This window comes from Trachymyrmex septentrionalis, unplaced genomic scaffold (assembly GCF_001594115.1).
Source record: "Trachymyrmex septentrionalis isolate Tsep2-gDNA-1 unplaced genomic scaffold, Tsep1.0 scaffold69, whole genome shotgun sequence".
Classification (NCBI taxonomy): Eukaryota; Metazoa; Arthropoda; class Insecta; order Hymenoptera; family Formicidae; genus Trachymyrmex; species Trachymyrmex septentrionalis.
In genome coordinates, this window is record NW_017305873.1 from 1,294,223 (window position 1) to 1,320,177 (window position 25,955).

At 33.8% G+C, this 25,955-nt stretch overlaps 1 protein-coding gene across 1 annotated transcript in view; it reads right to left on the bottom strand.

Moving 5' to 3' along the window:
- Positions 1 to 25,955, bottom strand: part of LOC108753387 (protein turtle-like) — a 236,711-nt gene that overhangs the window by 115,707 nt on the left and 95,049 nt on the right. The window contains exons 4-5 of the mRNA XM_018494922.1: positions 21,880 to 21,990; positions 3,220 to 3,447 (exon numbers count right to left, since the gene is read on the bottom strand). Coding sequence (XP_018350424.1) covers positions 3,220 to 3,447; positions 21,880 to 21,990 — 339 coding nt within the window. The remainder of the gene's footprint in view (positions 1 to 3,219; positions 3,448 to 21,879; positions 21,991 to 25,955) is intronic.

Genomic DNA, 25,955 nt, shown 5'->3' on the forward strand with positions numbered 1-25,955 from the left:
TATATGTATATATATATAATTTTTAGTAATAATTTTGATAATATTGGAAAAGATAATAGATTGAAAATGAGATATATGATTTTTAATTGTAAGCTATGAAGTCCGTTCAATTCCGTTAGTATTCTTATTGAAATCGTCTATAATTGGATTATTTAAAATCAATTTTTAAAAATTATTCCATGTTCTATCTTTTATTTCTTTATATAATTTGTTCTTGTAATTCCAGAACGCTTGAAATAATGACCAATCGATAACAATCCACTTGTTACAGAATTTCAATATTTAAAATGTATGACTAATAATCCTCATTAATGTTCTTTGAACAATTATCGATGGCTTCGAATAAAGAAAAAAAAACCAGAATGTCTCATAAGAAGAAATATATTTTTAGTTATGAAAGATAAAAGCAAAACACTTATCAGGGTTAAAAAAAGGAGAATGTTTGAAATATTCAAATATTCCACAATCAATAGTGCACGATTCTGGTTTACACTCGAACATTTTACGTCACACGTAAGTAGCCTCTAAGGCAATTTATGACAAGCCTTCTTCCTCGGATTTCCGTATATTCTCCGGCTCGAAGCTGGCAGCTTCCGGCGATTTAATTTAAACTTGTTTGTTTGGTGCGTAAGTTTCTTGTCGAATGAATCTCGGCTGTGCCGATGAGCCACCATGCTGCTTATACAATTATGAATATTAATTTTCCATCCTCGCGCAACTACCATCAGGATGACGCGGAAGAAGGATATATTAGATAAAATCTAAAAATACGTACTATACGGAAATATAAAGCAGCTATCCCTGATCGAAAGTTGCGAAGAAAAGAAAAAAAAAAGAGGGCAGATAATCAATTACAATGACAATTAAGAATTGTTGCATTATGAATTATATTCGTGAATAATTCATTATATCTTACTTGTCAAGCTAATAGACAATTTCGTTATATATACAAAAAACAATTTTGCTAAAGTATAAAAAAAAAGTTAAATACAAATTTGATAATAATTGTAGGACGCTCATAAATTATAAAATATAAAAACCTTTTCTCACCATATCTTGAATTTCCTATACATTTTTACGCTTCAACACAATTATTTTCAAATCAGCAAATATTGTAAATATTTCAGCAAAATCGATCTTTCCGTATAGATTAATTTAAAACTTTGCTCACTGAAATATTAAACAATTTTTTAATTTTATTTCACGAAGTCTCAATTTAAACTTTGACATAAAAAAAATCGTTTCAAAATTGAATGAAGACAAATAATTTATAGAGCATTGAATACGCGAAGAACGTATCATCAAATTATTTCGGTATATGCACACATAGGGTGAGCAATAATTCGGTCTGAGCGGCAGTTTTAAATTTTCAGGAACGAGTGTGATATCACACGTGAATGGCTGCAATCTGTTTGTGCCTGAACCGCCGTCCATTTTCAATCGTCAAATCCGACAGGAATTATTTCGCGCCGATCAATTAAAATGACCCTCCGGTTGTCCTTTGACGAACTGTTGATGGTCAATTAGTCGATGAGAAAATTGAAGGATTTTTCATTTCGTGCGTCGTCCGGTTTTTAAAAAAATCTATTTTTGCGAAACGCAGTAGAGTCCAGGTGAAATCTGATAAGCCAGGTACACGCTATCAGATACTCGTGTACGTTGCTGCATTGCCGAATGGAAACGTAACACTCGAATCGTATTTTTTCAATAACCGGGTTAGATCTTTTTTCACAATATTCTTAATTTTCAAAACTTTCAGATCGGAAAATATCTTAGTAATGTCTACTGAAGAATATTATTAAGAAATAAAAATGTGCAGTGCATAATATTCGACTTATTCAAATTATAAAAAATTTGGAAAAATAAATATTAATAAACAAATAATATTAATAATATCTTTTTCAAAAAATAATATTTTAATAATATTGTTAGCATAAAGCTCGACGTTAAATACGCGCAAATGTATAAGAGTATAAAGCATAAAAGCTTGATAGCAATTTCACCACATCTACCCTCAAGTCACCGGCACGAATGGCTTTCGCATGTAATTATAGCGACGTATTACAATCTCGCAGGCAAAAGGACTTTTCATTATGACTCCTCTACATTTCGAAATAATTGCAAACGAATATTCGTCCCGGGTCGATCTTGCGACCAAAGAAAATCGCTCGAATCGCAATTTTCCTCAGTCGCTACCGTTTTCTGGGTTAAAGGAAAATAAAGGAAGCGGGGAGGGATACGTATATTTCCTTCCTACCTCTGTTTGTCATGGAGATTAATCGAACGCTGTCGCGACCGCGGCATGTTACCCGGCGCCATGCGATTCGTCGCGTTTCAGAGTGATTCCGGAAGTGGCGTTATTAATGACATCGTGGGGTTGATTGCTTTTCGACGAGAGGGTACGAAACCCCAGCGCTGTTAACCCCCTCGTCCCCTTTTTCTCGTTGAAATTCTCACTGTCGCCCTCCTACCCTTGTAATCGATGAAAAATGTTTCAATTTCGTTTCGCCGAGAGTCCGCTTTCATTTTCGAGTCGAGTAAAAAAAAAAAAAAGATCACAGCCAGACAAATCGGATCACGCGCCGGTTAAATATTCGTTCTGCCCTCTTTCGCAGCGAGAAAATATTGATACTGATACATACATGGAACGGGGAAGGAAGGTGGAGGGAAACAGGAATCGAAAGTATCGCGCAGCGTCGAAATTGACGATCTTTTGCATATTCATAACGCGGGTAACTTGTTCCGCGGCTATTCGGAAAATTCGAGACATTTCCCGAGAAAATATTCGATACCTTTTTTTTTTTTTACGTAATAGTCGAGCATGCGAGCCAGTGATTCACAGTTGTTATTTTACAGGCGAATAAAGAACCTCTACGCGTGAAAACCACAGTTTCCTTTTGTGTCGTGTAAACTGCGTTCGAACGAAGCTTTGATGCGCTATAGAAATTCGGGCTATTTTTATGGAGAGACAGAGTGGAGAGAGCTCTTTGTCGCTATGGACACAGTCAATTAAAAATATTTATTTTAACTAATTATTTCCTTCACGTCTAAGTTTATCTTTCTCATTTTCTCGTTCTCGCCAATAAAGAAGCAACGCCTGCAGCCTGATTAGGTTGTGTATCTCGCAAAAAAAAAATTCATTCCAGAAAAGAGCAAAGGTCGACGCGGCATCATGTTGCGTCGCGTGCAATTAACGTTAATTGGAATGAGCGCACTCACTGTTAAGCTCTATGACAACGGTGGTGGTGGGTGGCGACGCTAATTGAGTGTTATTCGCTCGGCAGGACAGCTTGGCGTGATGATGCCTCCTCGTGAGAGCTTTCACAGTCACGTTGCTGATGGTTACGACGTTGGTCTCGCCGCCTGACCCTTGCGTTTCTCGAACCTCGGTAGATGCATGGATGATTTGCGATTCCAAATACCACGACACTTGCGGTCTAGGTTTACCTGCGCAGATAAAATGAAATTATAGTTAGAAGAGCATAAGCGGAACAATGTGTGGTGTTATGCTAAAATTGCAGATTATCTGAGATTTAATTATCCAAAATGTAGCAACGAGATTACAGCGAACGTAATCGGCAAAATATATGGAACATATTATATAAAGAACTGAAATAAAGATGTCCTGAGTAATTAAAAGTAATAGTTGCAAGTGTAATAATTGTAAATAAAACCACATTGTTAAATTCACTGATCAAATGTCAAATTATACTTAATTTGAATTATTTTTAATCATTCTTAGGTCACTACTGCTCCTATTCAATATGCTGTTAATTTAATTAAAATAATAAAATTAAACAATTTAATTCCAAAAATGTATTAAACTTGACTAAATTTATGAATTTATTGTATGCATTTAATAATAAATACATACGTTAATATCAATGTTATTTACTTTGAAACTAAGCAATTCAATCACAGAGATGAGTTAATTAGTCCATGATTGATTTATATGTTTCACATGCTAATCACATATTCTAAATTAAATGTTCTAAATTTTGACACAATTAAAAAGTACAAATAAAATATTATTTAATTTAAGAAATTCAAAGATTAGTTCAAAGATTATTTAACACACAGTGCAGTAGTACTGCACAAAATTAATGAACAAAATAAAATTTTAATAAATACAATTTCTTAAAGTTTAATTAAAAAATATCCTATACAAAATTCTAGGAAATGTAGTCTATATATTCCTAATAATTTAATTTCTACAATTTCTAAATGTAATCTCTATACATATAAATATCACATATTGCTATACATACATATAAAAACACATATATAATTATTCGATTGCACTCCAAAATAACTTTTCTAATTGTACGTATTGAGAACACCTAATAGAGAGAGAAAGTTAAATATTTCCTCTATTTTCATTATATAATTAGGAGCTAAAGATAAGTTTATGAGTTCGTTTAAAAGCCTTTCAAGACTTGTTAAACTTCCTTATCAAATTTCAATTAGCACAGCTCGATATTCGACAAGCTCGTCATATTACAACTGTAACGGTCGATTCGAAACTGAAAAAGATTCGGACCGTATCGATACTGGGGACGACGTCTGTCATTATTTCTCTGCCAATAAGCGAGTCGATAGTGGGGATAATTCGAGTGACACGTCCCAAGAGCCGCGACGTGGATGTCACCGTCAATCACAACGACGGACGGGTCCCATTCGGCAAAACAACGGTACAGAGGTACTTCACATCTCGCATTCTCGAGAGACCGCTACCTGTGGCTCACCGCCGCCGACTGTTACGACTAATTATGATGAAAGTGCGCGCTACTGAGGTAAATACGCGCCCGTGGAAACGTATCGAAGGCACCGCACGTCACTAGTTTACTACTGGCTAATTAGCAAGGTACACCTTATCGTCTTGGGATGTAAGGAAACTAGTAAACTATCAGACAGAGACTATAGAGAATTGTCTGCCAAGAGAGAATACTTGCGAATGGCAATGGTAAACCTGAACCGAGAATATATCTATACAAATCAATTCCGACAATAAAACCATCTGAAACTGATTATATTGTATTTGATAGAATTTTAAGAATATTCGAGATAAATTTTGTAATTTTAATATAAAATCGTGATGCACGTAAAATACTAATTTTATAAAAGTATGAAATATTTTAGTAAAATGTTTTTTCAACAGTTTTTCCTACCAATAAAAAATATTCTAAATTATTCTATTATTATATTATAATAAAAAATATTTATATATTATTTCCAACAAAAACTTTTTATGTAGTTACAAATGTTAATCTTTTTTTAAATTTTATATAAAGATTTTCAAGTTTTATATACAGTTTTTTAAAAGAGACTCTAATTTTAAAATATTCAAGAAGTAAATATAAAGCTGCAAAATTTTAGAATTTTAATATTAAATTATGTTCTTGATATCGCGCGAAGGCGCCTTGTAGCAAATAGTACTGTTGCTCAAGCAAACAAGGCTATGTACTATTGAAAGCTTCGGTATAACAGACATACCCGTTGCCTAATCAACAGTTATTCTAGATGAACCATCTATCTATCTAGTTCACAGACAGACTGCCTCTCCTAGCTGTCTACATGATTGGATATCTATCCAATCAAAGAGACGTCTGCACATCACGTACACATCTTGTCGAAAGCCGTGATCATTGATATTGATAGTTAGAACGTAATAATTAGGAATGGCTATTTGCTCTCAGTTAGAGCTCTACATTAATAATCCAAAGATTGAAATTTACGCAATCAATGTCCAGCATATAATGTTCAAATTTATTATGCGTTAAAAATTTTATTGATTTTCCTAGATCTTACACTTTGAGATGAAATCTCTTCAACTTGCATATTTATTTTTCAGCTACAAGTTATTTGAACAAAGATAAACGGCAAATGTTTGCGATTGAATTTCCTTGATTTAGCCATCAAAACTATAGCTATGGCAGATGACAGTTTTTATTTTTATATTCAATTTCGAAAAAATTCTCTATTTTACAAGAAGTTTAATTTGAAGTTTTATTTAATACGTCATGCAATTTAGAATATTTTGTTTTAATAACACAAGTATTAGTTTCGTTAATATTGTTATCGAAATAACAGGATTATTTCCAATTAGATCTAATGTTGTACAATATAATTTCTTTCTGTGTATAACAAATTATTCGTGTAAAAACGATCCCTAAGATTGAAAAAAAACAATAGTTGTTCTAAACTAAGACACTTGTATAAAATTGTTATTTGTGTCACATCAAGAATTTGAATTCGTATGTGACGCAGAACTGCTGATGCAGTTTATTCTACGTTTACCTGCAGCGCTGGAACAACTGTAAATGTTTGTCCTCTCACTGTTCTTAATGCGCGGATGACACGGATTTGCGTATTTTGCGAGACAAGCTTTACGATAGTATAGAATAGTTGAAGCTTAAAATAATTTATCAAATACAGAGTACGGATGAGCATAACAAACGAATGCCGGAAGTACAGAAAGAAACAAACAGGTAATCCTACGTGCGCGTTATGGCGGAATACGTATTATCTACAATCGCGTTAATTTCCCGGGCACAATGCACTGAAATCGCATTAATTTCCACGGAGTACACGTTTATTAAACAATAACCAGGAAATGAACAGACTCTTCGTCGTTGAAGCTACTCTGCGCGTTCAGGAAATGCGTCTATTGCTGAATGAGGAAAGCTTTTAATTAATACGTACAATAATAAGCAGTACATACGTATCAAGATGTCAATAAAAAAGTGATAATTTTAAAAGATATTTCTCAATGCGCGTCAATTCATAATTTTCTTTTTTATAGGTTTCTTTTTTATATATAATATATAATATTATACGTTAAATTATACGTTTTCATTGTTTTTTTTTTAATATAAATTATCTGTCTTTTATATGATTTTAATTTCATATTACTTTTACATGAATAATTAAATGTATATAACTTTTATATGAATTACAATTTATCAATTTTACAAAATAATAAATAGAAAATCCAAAATAAAAATTAAAAATCCACTAAAATTTCACCTGCGGAAAAATCTTTAAAATGATGGAGAAATTTTGATTTTAAAAACGCTGACATACGTGCTCGATGAGTTTCGCAAAGAAATTGTCACCGTATTATAATTCATATTCAAGAATAATATCGTGCGTTTTCGCGACTTCCTTCCTGTCGCGACGGCACTTCCGCATTATCTCGCCGCGAGATAACTCCGTCTCAAAAAGAGAGCGATAATAAGCGCGTTCATTAAATCCTACACCATAATTAATTCCGCCATCGAGACCATCGCTCCTATTGTTCCCCGTGGAATAATTTCCTGTCTTCCCACAGGATACAAATATATTCTGTCGGTGGTACCTCGGAGGGCTTTTGCCCATCCGTTTCCTTGCGTTTCACAGTGAACTCGCTTTAGAACGAATCTCTCACAGATATAATATATGAAACATAGCGTGTACAGTAAGTGATCATAAGTTCTCTCTCGAGAAAGAATATCGAACGCCAATAATTTAATGAATAAGTTAATGAAAACTGAGATCTCCTCACGAATAAAGCTTTTCGCAGATAAAGCTAAATAAATTTTTCTTTATTTCTAATGGACCGCTGGACATTTATTATTTTCACTTTCGTTTCAATATTTTTGTTATAGAATGCGTATAACTACGAGTACTCTTTTTATTCGACTGCTTTAAATTACATTTATGCGTGCCGAATAATAAAGTGGCGCAGGTTATTACGATTATCACGACTTCTGTGCTGGATCGCGCGCACTCAGAAAATCTCGTATTAAAAGTCGTCGCGAACTAAAGCCATTACCGTACCTTGTCGCGGCACTGTTGCAGCGTATTTTTATGACGTTACGGCGTTTTAAATACTGTAACCGCGTAAACGCATCTCCAGGATCGCTTTCGCTCGTTCTCGTTAAGAAACATAAAACAACGGTTCCGAGTATATTTGCAGATACTTTCGCGGCGCGAATATCTGTTTCCCGGGCGTTGCCTCATCGTTTTACGAGTTTCAACCCCAATAACTTTTCCGCTGAATAACTCGCGCGATACGGTGAATATCGCGATGAAACAAATGGAAGCAATAATCACACAAAAGTTATGAGAATAAATGCGCATTATTGTGGATTGTATCATCGTTATTACGTGGGAAAAGGTGTATCAAATTAAAACCAATCAAATTAAAACCGATAAAAAAGTAACCCTGTAATAAACTACGAATAAATTTAAATTTAACAGAACACGGAGAAAAATGATTGAATTCATTTTTATCTCACAAGACTAGTAAAAGTATTGTGGTTGTTTTTGTCAAACTTATGACAAATTTTATTTGATTGAAAAAAAAAATCGGAACTGTAATAAAAAATATATTATAATAATTATAGTAAATCTATTTAAGTAATTATTACCTTATAGCTATTTGTACATTTTATTTTCAAAACTGTAAGCAAAAAACAAACAATGTTTGATTTGTTTTATAAAACGTAAAAAGTACTTTACAATAGAGATATACGACGATCGCTCATTTATCAGAAAAATAAAATAAATTTTGTGTAAGTAGGCGCCTGTCTCAACATGGACCTGTCAATTTCATAAAATTCACTAGAATTCTAGCGCATATTACTTTACATTTTTCTCCGATATTAGACTATGCCATTCAAAACACCAATTGAACTAATCGATACATCGCAAATATAGGATGCAATCGAGTATCCATTCATCCAAGAGACAAACTTTCGAGTTCAACGAACTCCCTTGTTCGACAAATCAACGTTTTTCCCCTTTATTATTAGCATGTGTAAAGCTTGCACGCCTTTCACGGTCGTATAAAGGCGAAAGCATAATCGGGATGCGCGAGACGTGCCCGCGAAATACATGGGAGGGAATAAAAACGTCGTTTCACCGCGAGATGACAAGTGAGGGATGGACGGAAAAACGTTGCGTTACGGCTGCTGGGTCGTGTTAAAACAAACATTTTGCTCCGTGACGCTGTAAAATTACGTTCGATGCAACGCCCGGTACCGACAATGCAAGCAGCCGGACAGTGGCCGTGGCACGTTGGAAACACACCGGTGGAAATACACCGTGTATTGTGTGGTAACAATACGCGGCAGAATGAGCGGCCAGTGCGTCGTGGTGTTTCACCAGCGCTTTTCGAAGAATATACCTGCAGCAAAGCCAGTATTAAAACACGAGGCCTTTACGCTACAGCGAATGTTCGAAATACGAGCAGAGTGGGGTCAATTATTTCCAACGGTCGCGTTGAATCAACGACGACCGCGGGCGAGCACAAGAGCGTCGTGATTGGGGAAGAAACTCGGGGGTTGAACTTCACGTGACGATACGCGACGAGGTTTTTTTTTTATTTTACATAGCGCGAGAATGAAAGAATCAGTATTTTTACATTGAAAGCATTTCCGTGAAGCTTTTATTTACTTAAGGCGATTGCGACTGATTGTTTTTGCAAATTGAGTTTTAAAACAACCCGTTGCAGCTCGCGTGCAAGATTTGCAAATGAAAATTTCCCTCAAGGGAGAATAGTAAAAATCTACGTGAGTCATGTAATTTACATTTGGAAAGTCAAACAGCTCTTAAATCCGATGAGAATTTGGTAACAATCAATCAGGAAGTTAAATTTCAGTTTTATTAACATTACTAATATTTGCTATTGAAGTTAATCAAATTATGGGGGAGAAGTAAAATAATGTGTTGTAATGCACTTGAAAGAAAAAATAGTTGCAATTATCATAATTTGATTATGATTTGTAGTTATTCTCAGTGCCGGGGTTAATATACTTTTTTGATAAAACTATTTACTATAAAATAATTATTATTACAACACTAATAACTATAAAAATAGAACTCCTAACCATAATTATATTACTACACAATTATAATCACAAATAGCAAATACGTTTCTTTCAGTGTGTGTGACAAAAATATATAAAATGTATAAAATGAGAAAAATTAATTCGTCATTAATAATGTCTATGTACTCTTTAAATTTCTTAGAGTAAAATCTCACTTCAAAAAAGTTAAAATACTGCCACTATTGAGAAAGAGTGGAAAATTTGCATTCTTGAATAAAAGTGGCAGATCTTAACTCTATTAGATTGAGATTCATTCTAGAAAAAAAAAAATAAATTTTACTCCTTTTTTGGAATAAGACCTTATTCTAAGAAATTTGAAGAGTAATGAAACGTTCAAAACTTAGTGCAACTGGATTAGATATATAAACGTGACGAAATAAATATAATGTTAGAAGATATCCATTTACGCTGATCGGACACGAAGTTTCCTTTTTAGAGAGAGCGTTTGCACAATGCAAATCTCTGAGCATCGTTGCGCAGTAGTTCCCCAGGGAATACTCCGACCCAAAGTTCTGTTGATATTAGGAATTACAGTCAATGCGTTATGTAGTTTGAATTTCTGCAAAGATACACTGCGCGGATTTCCTGGCCCCAGCCATTTGCAAACCTCAAAGCGGAATGAAAGAAGCATTACCGCTAAGAATCGCAAATATGAAAGGTACAAATCCAACAAAGCCTGAATTACCGCAAACTTTGCCACTCACAAGGACGCGCGTAAAATAGAAAATATTAATGCTCGATTTATTTACAAAGTTTCGTCGTTTCGCATTTTCGTTTTGAGAGGAAAATAATTACGCAAATGTAACAATAAATTATTTTGCTTCAAAACTTACTTCGATTAAGAGATAAAAAACTTTTAGAGAAGTTGTTAAACTCGACAGTAAAGTCGGTACTATTGACTTTCTCCATGTTAATTCTCACAATATTGTATACAGCAGACGTTATTTTCACATTTAACACAGTATGATCTTTGCCAATATATATATATATATATATGTTATATATATATTAGTATATATAAAATAAGAAACATTAGTGTAAAAAACTTTATAATTTTACATTCTCTCTGCGACGATAATCCCTTGACCAATTTCATAAATTAGCTCGTTTTAAAACGTAAACAAGTTTCTTTGGATAAATCGGAGAATTTTCTCTTGCATCCTATAACGTTCCTTACAGCAGGAATACCTTTTGCATAGTATGCGAGGATATCGGAGGTCTAACGACGAGACGCTACGAGGTCGACGAGGTCAGCTCGTAAGGGACGGTACACATGTATTTTACAGTATTTTATGTCACAATAAAGTAAATTAAAGCCCATCGCTGCTATCCTCTCGTGAGTTGAGCGAGAACCTTCTAATACAGGTTCTTTCAAAATTAAACATAAAAGTACATTTGGAAGTACAATGTAAAATGACAATCTGGCTTTTCTGTAATATTAATTAATTATTAATTTAAAACATAATTAATCGATTTGTTATTAAAATAATGACATAAAATGTTCTACAGTTAATTGAAGGATGCTTTTTGTTGTCTGTATTACAATTCCGAAAGATTCATATAATGCGAGAATATGCTCAACACAACATGTGCGTCAGACAACAAAGTTTAGAATTGAAAAAGCGACAAAAATGTAGCTTCCAATGTCTAACGACACGTGTCGAGTGATACATTTCACCCGCTCTTTGCACTCTGCGAAAAACGGCGTGACACCGCATGCCAGCGCTTATGAAACGCCCTGTACAAAGTGGGTGGAAAGTTTCGCTTTGCATATGCAAGCCCAGCGTATACGGTAAACAGAAGCGTGTCATGTCGGATTTTATCCCGCTTCGGCCATCCTTTCGAGCTGTCCGCCGCGTTTTGTGTCCGACTCGGATTCGCGTTGCAAACCACTCTCGCGATCTCCGTAGGCGAGTTGCTTGTTGCGCGTAAAGTGCCGCATTCGGCCTAGCTGAAGTGTCGGAAACGCATTGTGCAAGACGGAAGTGTGGCTTCGCTTCGCCCGAGTCATCCGGTTGCATCGATGACAAGCACAAGGAAACGGGAGGGAAAGAGAATAGGTATTTTAGACGCGTCAGTCATTAATTATCAGTCTCGCCTAAAAGAGCAGATATGTGTAGTTATGTCAACATTGTATATTAATGAAATTATAACTACGGCTGCTTTCCTTGTAAAAGACATAGTCGACACAAATGTTGTTCTATGCAGTATTCAATGAATAACAAAGATACAACGACACTTGTATCTTCTGTGTGTGAGTGTTTCCTAAAAGAAAAGCAGTCTTATACATATATTAATCCTTAGTATACACACAATTGGGTCATTCGTGTCCTGTGTATTTCTTTTCTTGAGAACTTTTCCTTAGCAGGAGTGCACCTGACTAAATTAATAATAATGATCTCTTTTCTTTCCTTTTTTTAATGCACGACTTTATAAATATTTTCTAAGGATGTAAAAAATGTAAGAATTAACTTAATCATTTTTATATACTTGTAAAAGTGATGAAAATTAAACCAGAACACGAACAATCTATTATACGTATACTGTTAGATATCAAAAAACCAATGGTTATCTAACCTTTTTAAAAAATAACATTTTGTTATTTTAACTTCCATATACGAGTACGTCAGAACGTAAATCAATCCATTCCATTTCTGTGATTAGTTTTAAAATAAATAACATCTATATACTAACGTATGCATTTAATAAATAATAAATTAAATTTGAGTAAAAAATGCATTTTTTGAGTTACATTGTTTAACTCTACTGTTTAACTTCTCTATTAAATTCATAATATCAAATTACACAATTAAGTTACTTTTAATCATTTCTATAGGTCCACTGAATATATTCAATATGTCGTTGATTTAATTAAAATAATAGAATTAAATAATTTGAACTCAAGAAAATGTATTAAATTTCACTTAAAATTATATATTTAGTTCATTATATATTTACTAAATTTATACGTTAATATGAACATTGTTTATATTGAAATTAATCACAGAAATGGATTGATTTACATTTTGAACACACATGGAAGTTAAAAATAACAAAATATTATTTAAAAGATTGAGTTATCATTACTCCTTTAATATCTAATAGTGCATTTTGTCATTTTGAATAAGAGCAGTTAACGACCTACAGAAATGATTTAACTTAAATTGGATATAATTGGACATTATGTATTATTAATAGTGTAGTGAAAAAAAATTATCATATATGTATTAAAAGTCAATAATATTGTCATATAATATTAATAATATATTAATTATCCAAAGAAATAGATATTCTACGTTCATATCTACCTAAAAAAAAAACTTGTATATTAAAAATATAGACTAGAATAATATCATTAATTTCTGAAAAAAATATGTTTCCGTAACATTCAAAAAACGTGACGTTTCCATTCTCTCAAACACGAGCTTTGCACCCTGTGTTTTTGTACCTTGTCTTCTCAGATACATTTCTCTTCGCAAACGTAACAAGCGACAATCCCCTTTTTGTAGTAGTTCCTTGTTGGCGTCTAAGGATAGTGACATTAAGGAAGACGGAAGGCGATTTACGTCAGTACAGGACATTACAAACATAGCCACTCGGCGCACTAAAATTGCCGCATTGTATCTGGTACTGAAGACATTCATGTGAAATGATAACGTGGTCTTGCACGTTGATAGCACTCGCGCAAAATTTCATTTAATAAAACCAATACATAGTGAGCTATTGTGATTTGTATAATGTATAAATATATTCAAAAAAGAGATTTATAAAAGAAAGAATATAAATTGATTACCCAAGAAATTTATATCCACAAGACTGATCTCATTAGAAATAATAAAATTATATTATAGTAGCACGAGTCATTATACAAAAAGAACAGTTTTGCTTAAGTATTAAAAAAATTCAGTTAGATATAGATTTAAAAATAATTTTGATGGACTACTAATAATTATGTATATATGATTATTTGATAGTCCAATCAAATTCCTATAAGATGGTCAAACTGATTGCTAAAAATTTTTTGTAGTATTGCTCATTATTTTTCAATTTCCTATATAATTATTTTAATAATCTAACAAAATTATTTTCAGATCTGAATATGTATTTAGTTGCATTTTTATTTCAAGGAAATTATTCCTTCCATAATATAAAAAATAATTAAATTATATTATAGTGATGCAAGTGTCTATGCACTACACAGGCTTTATCATGTATGATTTAATGTTTAAACGGTAATAAAGAGATATAAAATATTGCATTTTACTATTTTGAATTCATGTGTGAATACTCCAGGTCAGTCATACGTTCCAGTTTGGTTTATCCGCGAAGACATCCTCAGGGGCAACTAAGTAACAATTTGAAACTACGAGTAATATTCGCCTAAGCACAAGTCTGACGGCGAAAACGATGTCCCGAATCGTTATCCGAAAATTCGACCATGAGCTGTAGGATGCGAGCAATGGGAAGCTGCACTTGGGCGAGCTACCCTAATCCCGCTTCGCATTAATAGGGTCTTTATTTCTCGCTGACGTTGCTAGCTCGATAAACCGGCTGCGCCGAACTCGTAGAGTAGCTGTGCTAAATCGTGTGCCGCGAATAAACTGCGATTACGGACCAGGTGAGCAGCTCGAAGAACTCGCCGAGCCATGGTTAAATCGATGGCGATCGTTAAAACTAAATTATATGTTCTGCGTATTAATGCCGGAATTATATACTTGCGTCGTTATATTTCCTTATGAAATTGTTTGTCGCCATAAATGAGCATTATTAGATTACAATATTTCTGCTCTTTCACTCCTAAATGATATGATTATTATTATAGTTACTATTTTTGTAACTTTTTTTTTACGCAGAATGAACAATTTTGCTAAAGTATCTAAAAATTTTACCAGCTACAAATCTGAAAAAAAATTTTCAACTGTTAAAGTGATTATAGGTATAAGATGTTTACTTGAATGTACAAACTTTTTATAGCATTGCTTGAGTCTTCTACATAATTATTTTAATGGTTTAACAGAATTATTTTAAGATCTTTATCTAACTAAATTTTTAGATACTTTGGCAAAATTCGTTCTTTCTGTGTTTATGTTCGTCAAAAAATTTAGGTTTTTAAAATAAAATCCCTGAAACAATTTGTATAAATATATAGTCAACAAATGTCGGAATCGACCAAAATTCTTGGAAATTTTTTCAGAGAATAAATATGATACCGTTTTATTAATGTTGACTGAAAGTGTTTATTTTCTGAAACATGAAAAATTAATAACTAGAGGAATCGAACGGTTATTATTCGCGCACGAGTTATATTCTCCGAGATGACAATTTCAGTATTCCCCACGGGGTACGTGCTTTATTTCCTTTCATATACCGGCCAACAATTCCTGCTCAACGTATACCGCAGAACCTTGAATTAAGCCGCAAAAATATTCGCATTTCTCCGCGAGGAGATCCTTTTTCCAGTCTTTTTTCCCTTCGTTTAATGTGCGTAGACTGTCGCAGCGGCGGCGAACGCTGCATTATGAAATTGGCGTGGATTTATTATATTTTACGACGCAGGTGTTAAATATGCGATGATTTATACATATACTATATTCGGAGGCTTTTCGTTTTGCCGGTTTAGAGCGAACGAGATTTTCGCAGTGTCTGCAAAAAGGTACGTGTAATTATCGTGCTCATTGACGCGAAAGAGGAAAATAAACTCGTGAAAGTCTACAGTACCTGACCAAATAAATATTTGTACAAATGCTTCAAAACGTGCAGATGCACATATACTCGTATTTTGTTTTTGTCTCTAAATTTGTTATTTAATTATTGATATAACAACGTTGTTACTTGGCGCATACAAATTTGTTAAGGGACCATTGGCTCAAGGCAAGCGAAATTTTAAGATCAAATATGAAAAACTAAAACATTAAATTATTATTTAAATTATATTATTACATTGGAAAAATATTATTTAAATTAATATAATTCATAAAACGTTTTATTTAAAACTATATTAACACAAAAGAAGAATATAATGGCTGTCGTGGCCTCTCCTTTCACCAAAATGTGATTTTGTATTTGTTTAAATTGAGTCTTTTATTCAAGCTCGTGTTTCGATATCATAAAAGCGTTTAATGGCGAAAGAAGATAATTGATTACGTTTCTAAGTGCGGATGTTATAAAAAGAAGCAATAGAAGCACGCTAAAAGTCAAGAGAGTACGACGAAGTTCGCAAGGAAGCAACGAGCGGAAAAGTCGTGCAAACAAGTGGCGCTCTGTATTTTTCGGCGAATGAGAAATACGAGCAATCAGCTGTTCCCGAAGAGATCAGATGAATGAGTTTCCCTATCGCAGAGACGAAACGAGAGTAAGAGAAACGTGCTAGCGAGGAAAAAGACGGGAGTACAAATGCGCGCTGAAAGTTCGCCCGTCGCGTCTTCCGCTTAACCGTTGCCGCAGCGACCCTTCTTACTACTTTGCCTCCCTCTTCCTTTTCTGTCACATCTCGCATTTCGTCACGAGCTTTCCGCCCCGAAGTCATCAGCTACCTGTACGCGGGTGCGAAAAAACTCCAGCGGCAAGTCGGACGAGGCGAGCTCGTTTCGCTTCCGTGTGACAAATCACCTGTCCCGAGGAGCGCGCTTCCGCTCGGCGCCGAAACGCGGCGAAAGGTGAAATTGCAACGACAGTAAAAACTCGTCGCGTTGCGGCGACCAGGGAATTATGTTACATTGGTTAAATATATGCCAACCAACGCTTTTTAACACGGAAGTCACCAAGATAGTAAATATGTCCGTATGATAAAGTTGACACGTAATAGGCTTCCTAATGATAATACACCAAACTTTAAGTCTTAAGCCAAGAAATTGGCCAATAACAGTCGAACGTGAATAGAATAATCGATTATGATTTGGACAATTTTTTACGACTTAAGATTAAAACTTAAATAATGACTTATTGTAGAAAACTTAAGAAACTTTTTCTATAATAAATCGTTAATCATCACTCATATCATACTAATGATAAGTCATCAATTTTAAAAACTTGCATCCATAAGTTATATTAAGTTGTTCAGTTTTTTCAGATTATGCCAGTCAGGTTCTGGTATCTTCAATAAAGATTGCAAATATATATATTGCTTTTTGATTTCAATCACAACGTAATTTAAATCGTAAGAAATGTAATTTAGCCATCTCCATGCAGTCACTGATTACTGACTTATTATTGTCTTGTAACGCACTATTGATTTGCTTACAACTCGCTTTTAATTTCTAATTTATCATTAACGGTCTGTTGTTGAAAGCTCATTAAAGATATCATCTCATGATATAACGTCTGAAAGATATCTTTATGATGTGTTATATCTCGATTTTAAACATGATGTTATCCAGGTAATTTCAAAAATCTTCTCGCTCTTGCATAGGGATGGCCATAAAAATCATCAGGAGGTAAATAAAATATAATAGGCAAAATATTTTTCTACAATAGATACAATATACCACTATTAATATCTGAAGGTATTTCAGTTAAGATTGTGAAGCTGTACCTCGTTTAAGATTGTGAGATTGAACACAATATTCTGAGAAAATTCTCCTCCGTTTTAACGATGAAAAAACGTTTCGTGACGAAAGCTGGATGAACCGCGCAAAGTCCTGGAAATCCTCAACCAGGCGCAACAATAGAAACGTAATAATAAATAAGAAGCGCATGAAAACGCAACAATAGAAGCGCAATAATAAAAAGAGCGAGATAGAAAGACGAGAACGACCTAGAACGTGCAATAATTTCAAATCATTGTCATGCTGCGCGAAATGTCAAATACGAATGCAATCGTTGATTCTTAAAATTCCTGAAAAATATCTGAAATCGCCGATTCATCGAGTTATTTTACATCGAGACTATATATATTTTGTCAGTTTCGATATAGTTACGCTACATTATAATCTCAAGACAAAAATCACATGTATCTTAAAAGATTGAAGACTAAAAATGAAATACGGAAAAAACTATTTTCCTGAAATATTAAAAAATTTAGGCAAATATAAGTCTGAAAATAATTTTGTTAGGCCATAAAAATAATTATGTAAAAAACTGAAGCCTGATGAGCAATGCTACAAAAAGTTTTTTTAGACGACTAAAATTCTAACAACCCAGCTTGAGCATACCTAGTTAAATATTTTTTATTTCAGCAAAAATATTCTATCCGTAAAGAAATTGAACTACAATTGAAAATAAAAAATTGATATTCGGAAAGGAATGAGATTTATTGACTCTCGATAATTTCACTCTCCGAGAATGATTCTTCTCGAGAAATATGCGGAAAGAACGATTTTGCTGAAATATCGAAAACTTTTTGTAACATTGCTTAAGTTTCTTACATAATTACTTTATAATCCGACGAAATTATTTTCAGATCGGTATCTAATCAAATTTTTAGATATTTTAAAACTGTTCTTTCTATTGTAACGGTTTACTTTCTTATAAATTATGTTACCACATGCTCCGCGATTGCAGAAGTCTAATAAGTATTTCAGCAGCCAATGTTGAAGCGCGCGATTAATTATTTATCCGCTATTTTGAAATTCAATGATATCGAAGCGCAATATACGTTTGCCGACGTGATGCGGTAGCCAGTTCGCGTAGGGAATTCTCGGGAAATGAAACTTAGTTCGAAACAATCCGTAATCCCGCGATGGAATTGTGCGAGGGCGGACGACGTCGAGGCAGGTCGAGGCTCGTGTTAAACTGGAAATAGTGGCTCGGCAATGTCGACGGGAAGATTGGCACGAATCCAACGGATTCATCGCGCCCGGCAAGGGCGACGAAGTCAACTATACGTTAATCTTCTGCCAACGTGCTTTTCATTGTCTACTTGCTTCCTTTTCAAGCCTTCGGACCCGGTTCATCGTCGGCTTCATCGACTGTTTCGTATTTTTATCAAGAGAACTATCATTTTCATTGTCTAACAATAAATTCACAATATAATATAAAATCTAATCATAAAAGGTTACGATTCAATTTTTCATGTCGTAAAATGGGGAATTTTTGACTCGAAATTGGGATAATATTTTGACCCAAAATTATTATATTAATACCCATTATATTAATTCTCTAAATTCTTTTGAGTGAAATCTCACTCTAAAGAGTGAAAATTGTTCTAATCTTGAGAAAGAGTGGCTCATAATACTATCATAATACATTTTAGAATGAGATTCATCCTATTTTACTCTAACAAATTGTGTTTACAAGTGATATAAGTAATAATTAAATAATTTATCAGATGCTTTTGAAAATACGTTCTTAGGTAAAGATGCTGTGTATTGTTGGAAAAGCTAGGTGCTCGCGTATAAATTCCTGAATCGAATTTGGCGACTTTTCAAGAAGTTGATTATACAACAACGCGGCGAACTACGAGTTCACTTCCGCCTTCTCTTCTCTTTCTTGATTTTTCTTGGATACCAAACTTCTCATCTCTTCCTACATTTACCATTTCCGTAAGACGTTAATGCAGAAAGAAATAAAAAGTATTCTTGCTTCGTCATCTACAGATTTTTATCGAGAAGACGAAAAGTAAAATATGATGCTCTCACATTTTCACGTGATATATTTTCAGTACACCGGAATTTAATTCTGTGAGCTTTCGCACTAAAAGTTATCATTTTGAAATCTTTATAAAGTAGTTGTTCTGTCAAAAAATAAGTACTCTTAAAGTTACTTTTAGAACAAAACTACTGCGCATTGACGACAATCAACACCGGTTCAGAATTCGAAACTATTCTCTATCCAGAATTTAAAAGAAATTTCTAAATACATCCTGAAAGTACAATCATCTAAGATCAACGGAAATAAAAAGTTATGTTTCTTTTATACGGGCTCAATCCTGAAAGGGTTAAAGACATAGTCACCGCGGGTAAAGGTTTCGGGCGCGATCGCGATAATTTATTTCCGACGACGACGGAAGCGAGCGCACGATTTCTGGCGAGTGCATCGGAACGGTGGCAGTTACGGGGATCGAAATTGGCGTAAGTCCAGGATGGATTCGGCCGCCGCGCGACAAGTCGCTTCAGCGTCGTTTCGGTGCCTACCAGGAAAAAGCGACTCTTTTAAGCTCTCCTCCGCTCTTCCCGGCCTCGTGGCCCATCTCCTGCTGCCGCACCAACTCGCGGCGTTTTCCTCGAGTGCGTTGTGTAGAGGACTCTAAATGGAATTGGCCTCGCGCCAGTGAATACCCACGGTTCTTCGACAAAATGGGATTTTTCGGTACGCACGACGTACATTTGCGCCTCTCGTCGTTTCCTCGAGCAATTCCCGCGCGTTGATCGTTTGTCCGCGAATTCACAGAGGTAATGCGAATCGGAATCCGACTCTGAACACTTTTTGATCGGCATGAGTTATGTTCAGTAATGCAAAGCTGATATAATACGTTTTTTTTAATTATATGTCATTGAAAAGCATAAATTGGAGTCATTATATACCTTCCTTTTTCTTCGAATCTCAAATTATGTGTACAATATACACACAGAGTGTACACAATAAATCTCTGATACTTTGAAATGATGCGAAATAAAAAAAATATATGTATATTTCTAGATAGTTATTTTCTAAAGAATAATTCAAGAAATTCTTTACATAAAATTACCAACATTACATGAAGATTTTTAGTATAGGTAATGGATTTTGAGCCGTTATTTCACTTCAAGTACACTAAGTGCATTACAGCATGTCATTAGTTATGTGTCAATGACGATGAATTTAATCGCATAAAATATTCACATTTAGTGAAACAAACTATGACCAGGAAAAGTTACAACTAACATTTGGCGGACTTGTAAGTTTCTAAGAGAGAATATGATTATCGGATTATTTTTCTTTAATGAACTGACACTGAGCGTTCCGATAATTATCTGGACATGCTAAAACTGTTTATCTTTCCATAAATTGCACACCTGCATCCCAATAACGTATTTGAATAAGACAAAGCTTCTTCTCATTAGAGCTTACACGTCCGCCAAATATTGTACGTACAACTTTTTCAGGTACACTGAGAAAAAAGTTAGTTTTTCACTGGCCGAGCTAGTGCGCACTCAGTGCACTTTAAAGCCGTTGTACACAAATCGACGTAAAGCTGTATATTGAATAAAAATATAGAAACGAATTAAACCGCAAAATCCTCAATACATTTTATCGTGATATTTGATAAAATATACATTGGGTAGTTTATTAATTGAGATATTTCTTTTACATTCAGATTACAGCAGCTGTACAGTAGTTTTAACGTGCACTGAGTGCGCACTAATTCTGCCAGTGAAAAACGCAATTAACTTGACTAAATGCGTTTAGAATTCGTAATGATTTTTTAGTTGAAGTATTTATGTATTTAGGTAAAATATACGTGAGTTATGTAACATCAACAAACTCACGTGTAATTTAAAACATGGTATTTGTTTGAAACAAATAAATATTTGTTTGACAGTGTGCATTTAGTCGAATCAACTAATTTTTTTTTTCAACAACTTTTTTCCTCAGTGTAGTTTATTCTATCAAGGTGCCAAGCGTCGAATTATGACCGCCATATCAATATAACTAATGACATGCTGCAGCGCATTTAGCGTGAAATAGAATTTCGATTCAATAATCCTTCGTACTATTAAAGGTGTTCATACAAAAGTATAGTAACTTTTTAGAATAAAAATATCCAGAGATATGTATCTGTTCGTTTCTATTTCTCCATAATATAATTCCAAAATATCAGATATTCATCGTGTATATATCCTGTACTCTAAATAATTTATGTTTAGCTACAAAGCTTTGTGATAAGCTCCTCGAGTATAATAAAACCGAGTGCACGCCTTGTAAATTAAAAATTTCTAGTTTTGACGTTGCAAAATTATATAATACTGTTAATAATAATGTTTATGATTAAAATTAAACATTAATATGCAAATGCTTCTTTCGAACTATTCCATAAAGCAACTATTAAAAGTGCACATAAAGTTATGTTAACATTATGATTGACATTTACCTCCATGCACCTCGCAGACCAGGAACAGGTCAGCTCCCTCCGGGTAAGCCTCGAGGAGTTTACTCATGTCTCGCCTCTTCGCATCATAGATTATCGGCTTCGCCGGTGGCACTGTAAACAGAAAAACCGACATGTGAACGATATGCATATTTTCCAGTTTGATAGCTGAAGTCGTAAATGTGGCTTGAAGGAATCTTTAAAGAGGATAACTTTATTACGAGAATTAAACACACAACCGTTTTTAATATTTATTACATATTAATGTAATATAAAAAATATGCATGTTCATATATAAAATATGATACATTTTTAATTTAAAATTAAAAAAAATTCGAGGTAGTAAAATTAAAAAAAAATTAGAGATAGTCGAAAAATTCATAAATTCGAATCCTGAAGTAACATTTCTTGCAATAAGTTCTTTATGGTATTTTAAAATACTATCCTAGTAATAATTCACTGGCGATACATTGGTTAAATATTAGAGATTTATCGAGCCAATATTTGGTCAATATTGTGCCAATAATTCTGCTATTAGGGTAGCAGCATTATTATCGACTAAATGTTGGTGTCGATGTATAATTTAATTAGTGCGACTATTATTTTAATTTGTGATAGTAATCGACACGTAGTTTATATTGAAAGATGTATTTCAAATTTACATGGAAATATTACTAGGTGTTAATATTCAGCCTCGACTGTATTTAATGCTTTTTTACGAAATGCAAGATCTTAATATGAATTATAAACTTCAAGTTTTGACGTTGCAAAATTATAATTTAAAACGCTTATGCTTAAAATTATGCGTTAACCTCAATTATAGCTATAAAAACTACTATTTAAATTCGGAAACGTCCTGTTTGAAGTATAGAATGCAAGTACACCTCCGCCTTACGACGTATTTGATTTATTCATTTAATAGTCTTGTTTACCTTTATATTGTTTAAAAAAATAAATATTTATATACAATGTGTTTTTTAATTTCGTAAAGAAAAATTATACTAGATGGCGGCATGAAATTATATGGTATAGAAAGGAAAAGTCGCCATACAGTTTTTTATTTGGAATGTTTCTGAATAAAATGGCATATTTTCAAAATATTTGCCTATTAAGCTTAAAATGAATCACTTTTATAGACATCAGTTTTGATTAATTGTGAGTATAATATTGTACTTTTGCACGAGAGGCTTCGCGCATACCTTAGCCTTGGCCAACTACAATAAGCGGAATAAAGCCGATGACGAGAAAGGAAAAAAAGGGAGGAAATGAAGCAGCAACAATAGCAGTAGCTTTTATACTTGACTGACGCGGCATCGCCAAGCACTCTTTTCCCCTTTCATTGCCGGTTCGATGCATCCGCGATACAACCGAGGTAAATGCAAACAAGTCAACGAGTCTCATCCCAATACGTCGACCGGATGTCGTATGGGAATTGCCTTCGGTTATTGACGACATTGACAATGACGATGCCGATCGACGGTACACGTTCCATTCGTTCGTGCTTCCTCTTCCCCTTCCAGGAAGGTGTAGCTAGTACGGAAAAAGATCGCGTTCGCGAAGACGGGTTTTCGCGGTAGGGAAAATTCGATAAACGATCTCGATAAGACTCGTCTTCGACGCATGGCGAAATATTCTGATTTACTCGGCTTCGCGGTGACACGTGACCTCGCGCGATCTTGATCGCAGTCGCACTGTGTGTGACTGCAAGCTACGCAGAGATTGACATCGTATATATATAAAATCTCGAGGCGATCGCGCAAAATCGAGGCTTCGTGAGAATCTTTATGTAGATAGCTCGAATCACATCGCACTTTGTTCTCGAGCGAAGTGCGAAGCCACCACGTTGCTGGCGTGACTTGTTTGTTCATATCGTCGACGATCGTATTCGAGCTGTATCCGAAGTACGTGGCGATATTTTCAAAACGTGTTCTATGAGCGCAAACGAAAGTTAGTATTGTCAACCTGCATTCGAAGCACATGGTAAAATAAAGCGCAAGGTAAAATAAAAAATGTAACGAGTAATATGAATGCATGAATTTGAGTCTCATACAGCAGCGCATGAATATATGTATATTGCAAAGATGCTTTCACAGACATTTGTTTATCTTTAATTTAAAACGTGGAATTTAAAAATGGATTTTGTCTTTCAATCACTGTACATATACCGTTTTGTCACAAGATACACACACCGTGTATGGCATATACCTAACCCAACTTTGATTACTTGTAACTTTCATAAAAATAAACATACTGTAACTATCTACATATTTTGAAATGTTAGACATTAAAGAATATACTATAATAAAATGTACATATAACATACTTTATAAAATGTATGTATCTTTATAAAAAAAAAGTTGTAAGCAATAAAATAAACAAAAGTTTCAAAAAAAAATTATTTTGGAAAAAATCAAGTATGGTGTATTAAGTAATACTGAGAGTTAAATGTGAAAGAAAAATTGTTAATTACACCTCTATTTTTCTAAGTTAAATTTTAGTTTCTACAATTAATTGGAATTTTATTTGGAAATGGATAAATCAGAATTTTCAGATTAAATCTATTAAATTCTAGTTGAGATAACCAGAATTCTAATTGATACGATCATCTTCTGGTTCGTTCATATTTAACCAGGAATTTTTCTTAGCAGCTGCAGTTTTCTGATAATTAAATTTAACAAAAAGAAAGGTACAAGAGTTTCATCGTGGAACGTATGAGCAATTAACATCAATTTGATTCTAATAGATTATTAGTCGTATGCAAGAAAATATCGTCCCATCACGATAAAATTAGCGACGCGGAAAGAACTCAATAATCGTTATCCGAATAATTGCCGTTTCCGATGCGCGATACGATCGTTGTCGACTAAAGTCGATATGCTGAAGAGCAGAAACTTCGCCGGAAGTGGAAAGAAGTGTTCCTTTCCCACAGGATTCCGTAGACGGACGTCGTAATCTCGACAGAGATTACACGAGGGTGGCGCAAGACGACGCTTTAGTGACGCTAATACCCAGCATTCACGGCCTTTTATAGAGGCGTTTATCCGTCGGAAAGATATCCCATCCTCTCCCAAAGCGCGAATTTTCCCCGTCTTCGAATCCGTCGACCATTGTTACGTTGACAATTGACTCGCTCGCGAAAGAAAAAGCCATAAGATGTGTTCAATGTTCCACCAATGAGTATTGCGTGCGTCTAATACATAACGAACCTTTATACTACTGCCATGAAATTTTATAGAGAAATACCTGCGAATATTACCATATCTGCAATCCTTATTACGATTCGTTTATCTACACTAGAAAAAATGTTTTGTTCTACAAGAATTAAAATTCTACTTTTACAACAAACATTCTTAATTAAGCAGTACTAAATAAAACTATAATTTTATGCGATCTAAATTTTTTAATTAATATAAACAAAGCAGAAAAATAGAAGTAATTAAATTTATTTATTTTATAAATCAAATTAACTGTTAAAAAATGCTTTAAATAACAGTTTCTTGCTGAAAGTACTAAATTTTTTTCGTAGTTTATTACAGGGATTTCTGTTGAGATATCTAATGTTGTAAAAAAATTATTAAAATTGGTTTCATTATCGTGAAAGTAAAATAATTTTCGAGCGTATAATTATAAATTTACAATTTAATAGAGCATAATGCATAAAAAGCTTTTTAGTGTTAGCAGTTTTAACTTTTTATTATAACATTCTATAAACAATTTTATAAAATCGGTTAAATATGTTTGATGTATTATACTTTGTATAATTTTTTAATACAACTTGCTATATACATATTAAAATATATTTAATCTAAAATAGGTTAAGTATAATATATAGCAAGTATTATAATTTTTATGCCACCTACTATAGCGATTAATATTGGATCGTATTTTATATATTTTACCATATAATATTTCGATCGGTATTATATATAAAACCGTATTAGTGCTAATTAGTAATAACTTCACGTAGCTTCCCACGGTTAATTACAGAATAAATCGTCGTCATAGGGGCTAATCTCATGAATATTCAAACGATCGTTAATAGGATAACATCATTGCACATATTATTATCTAAAATTCTA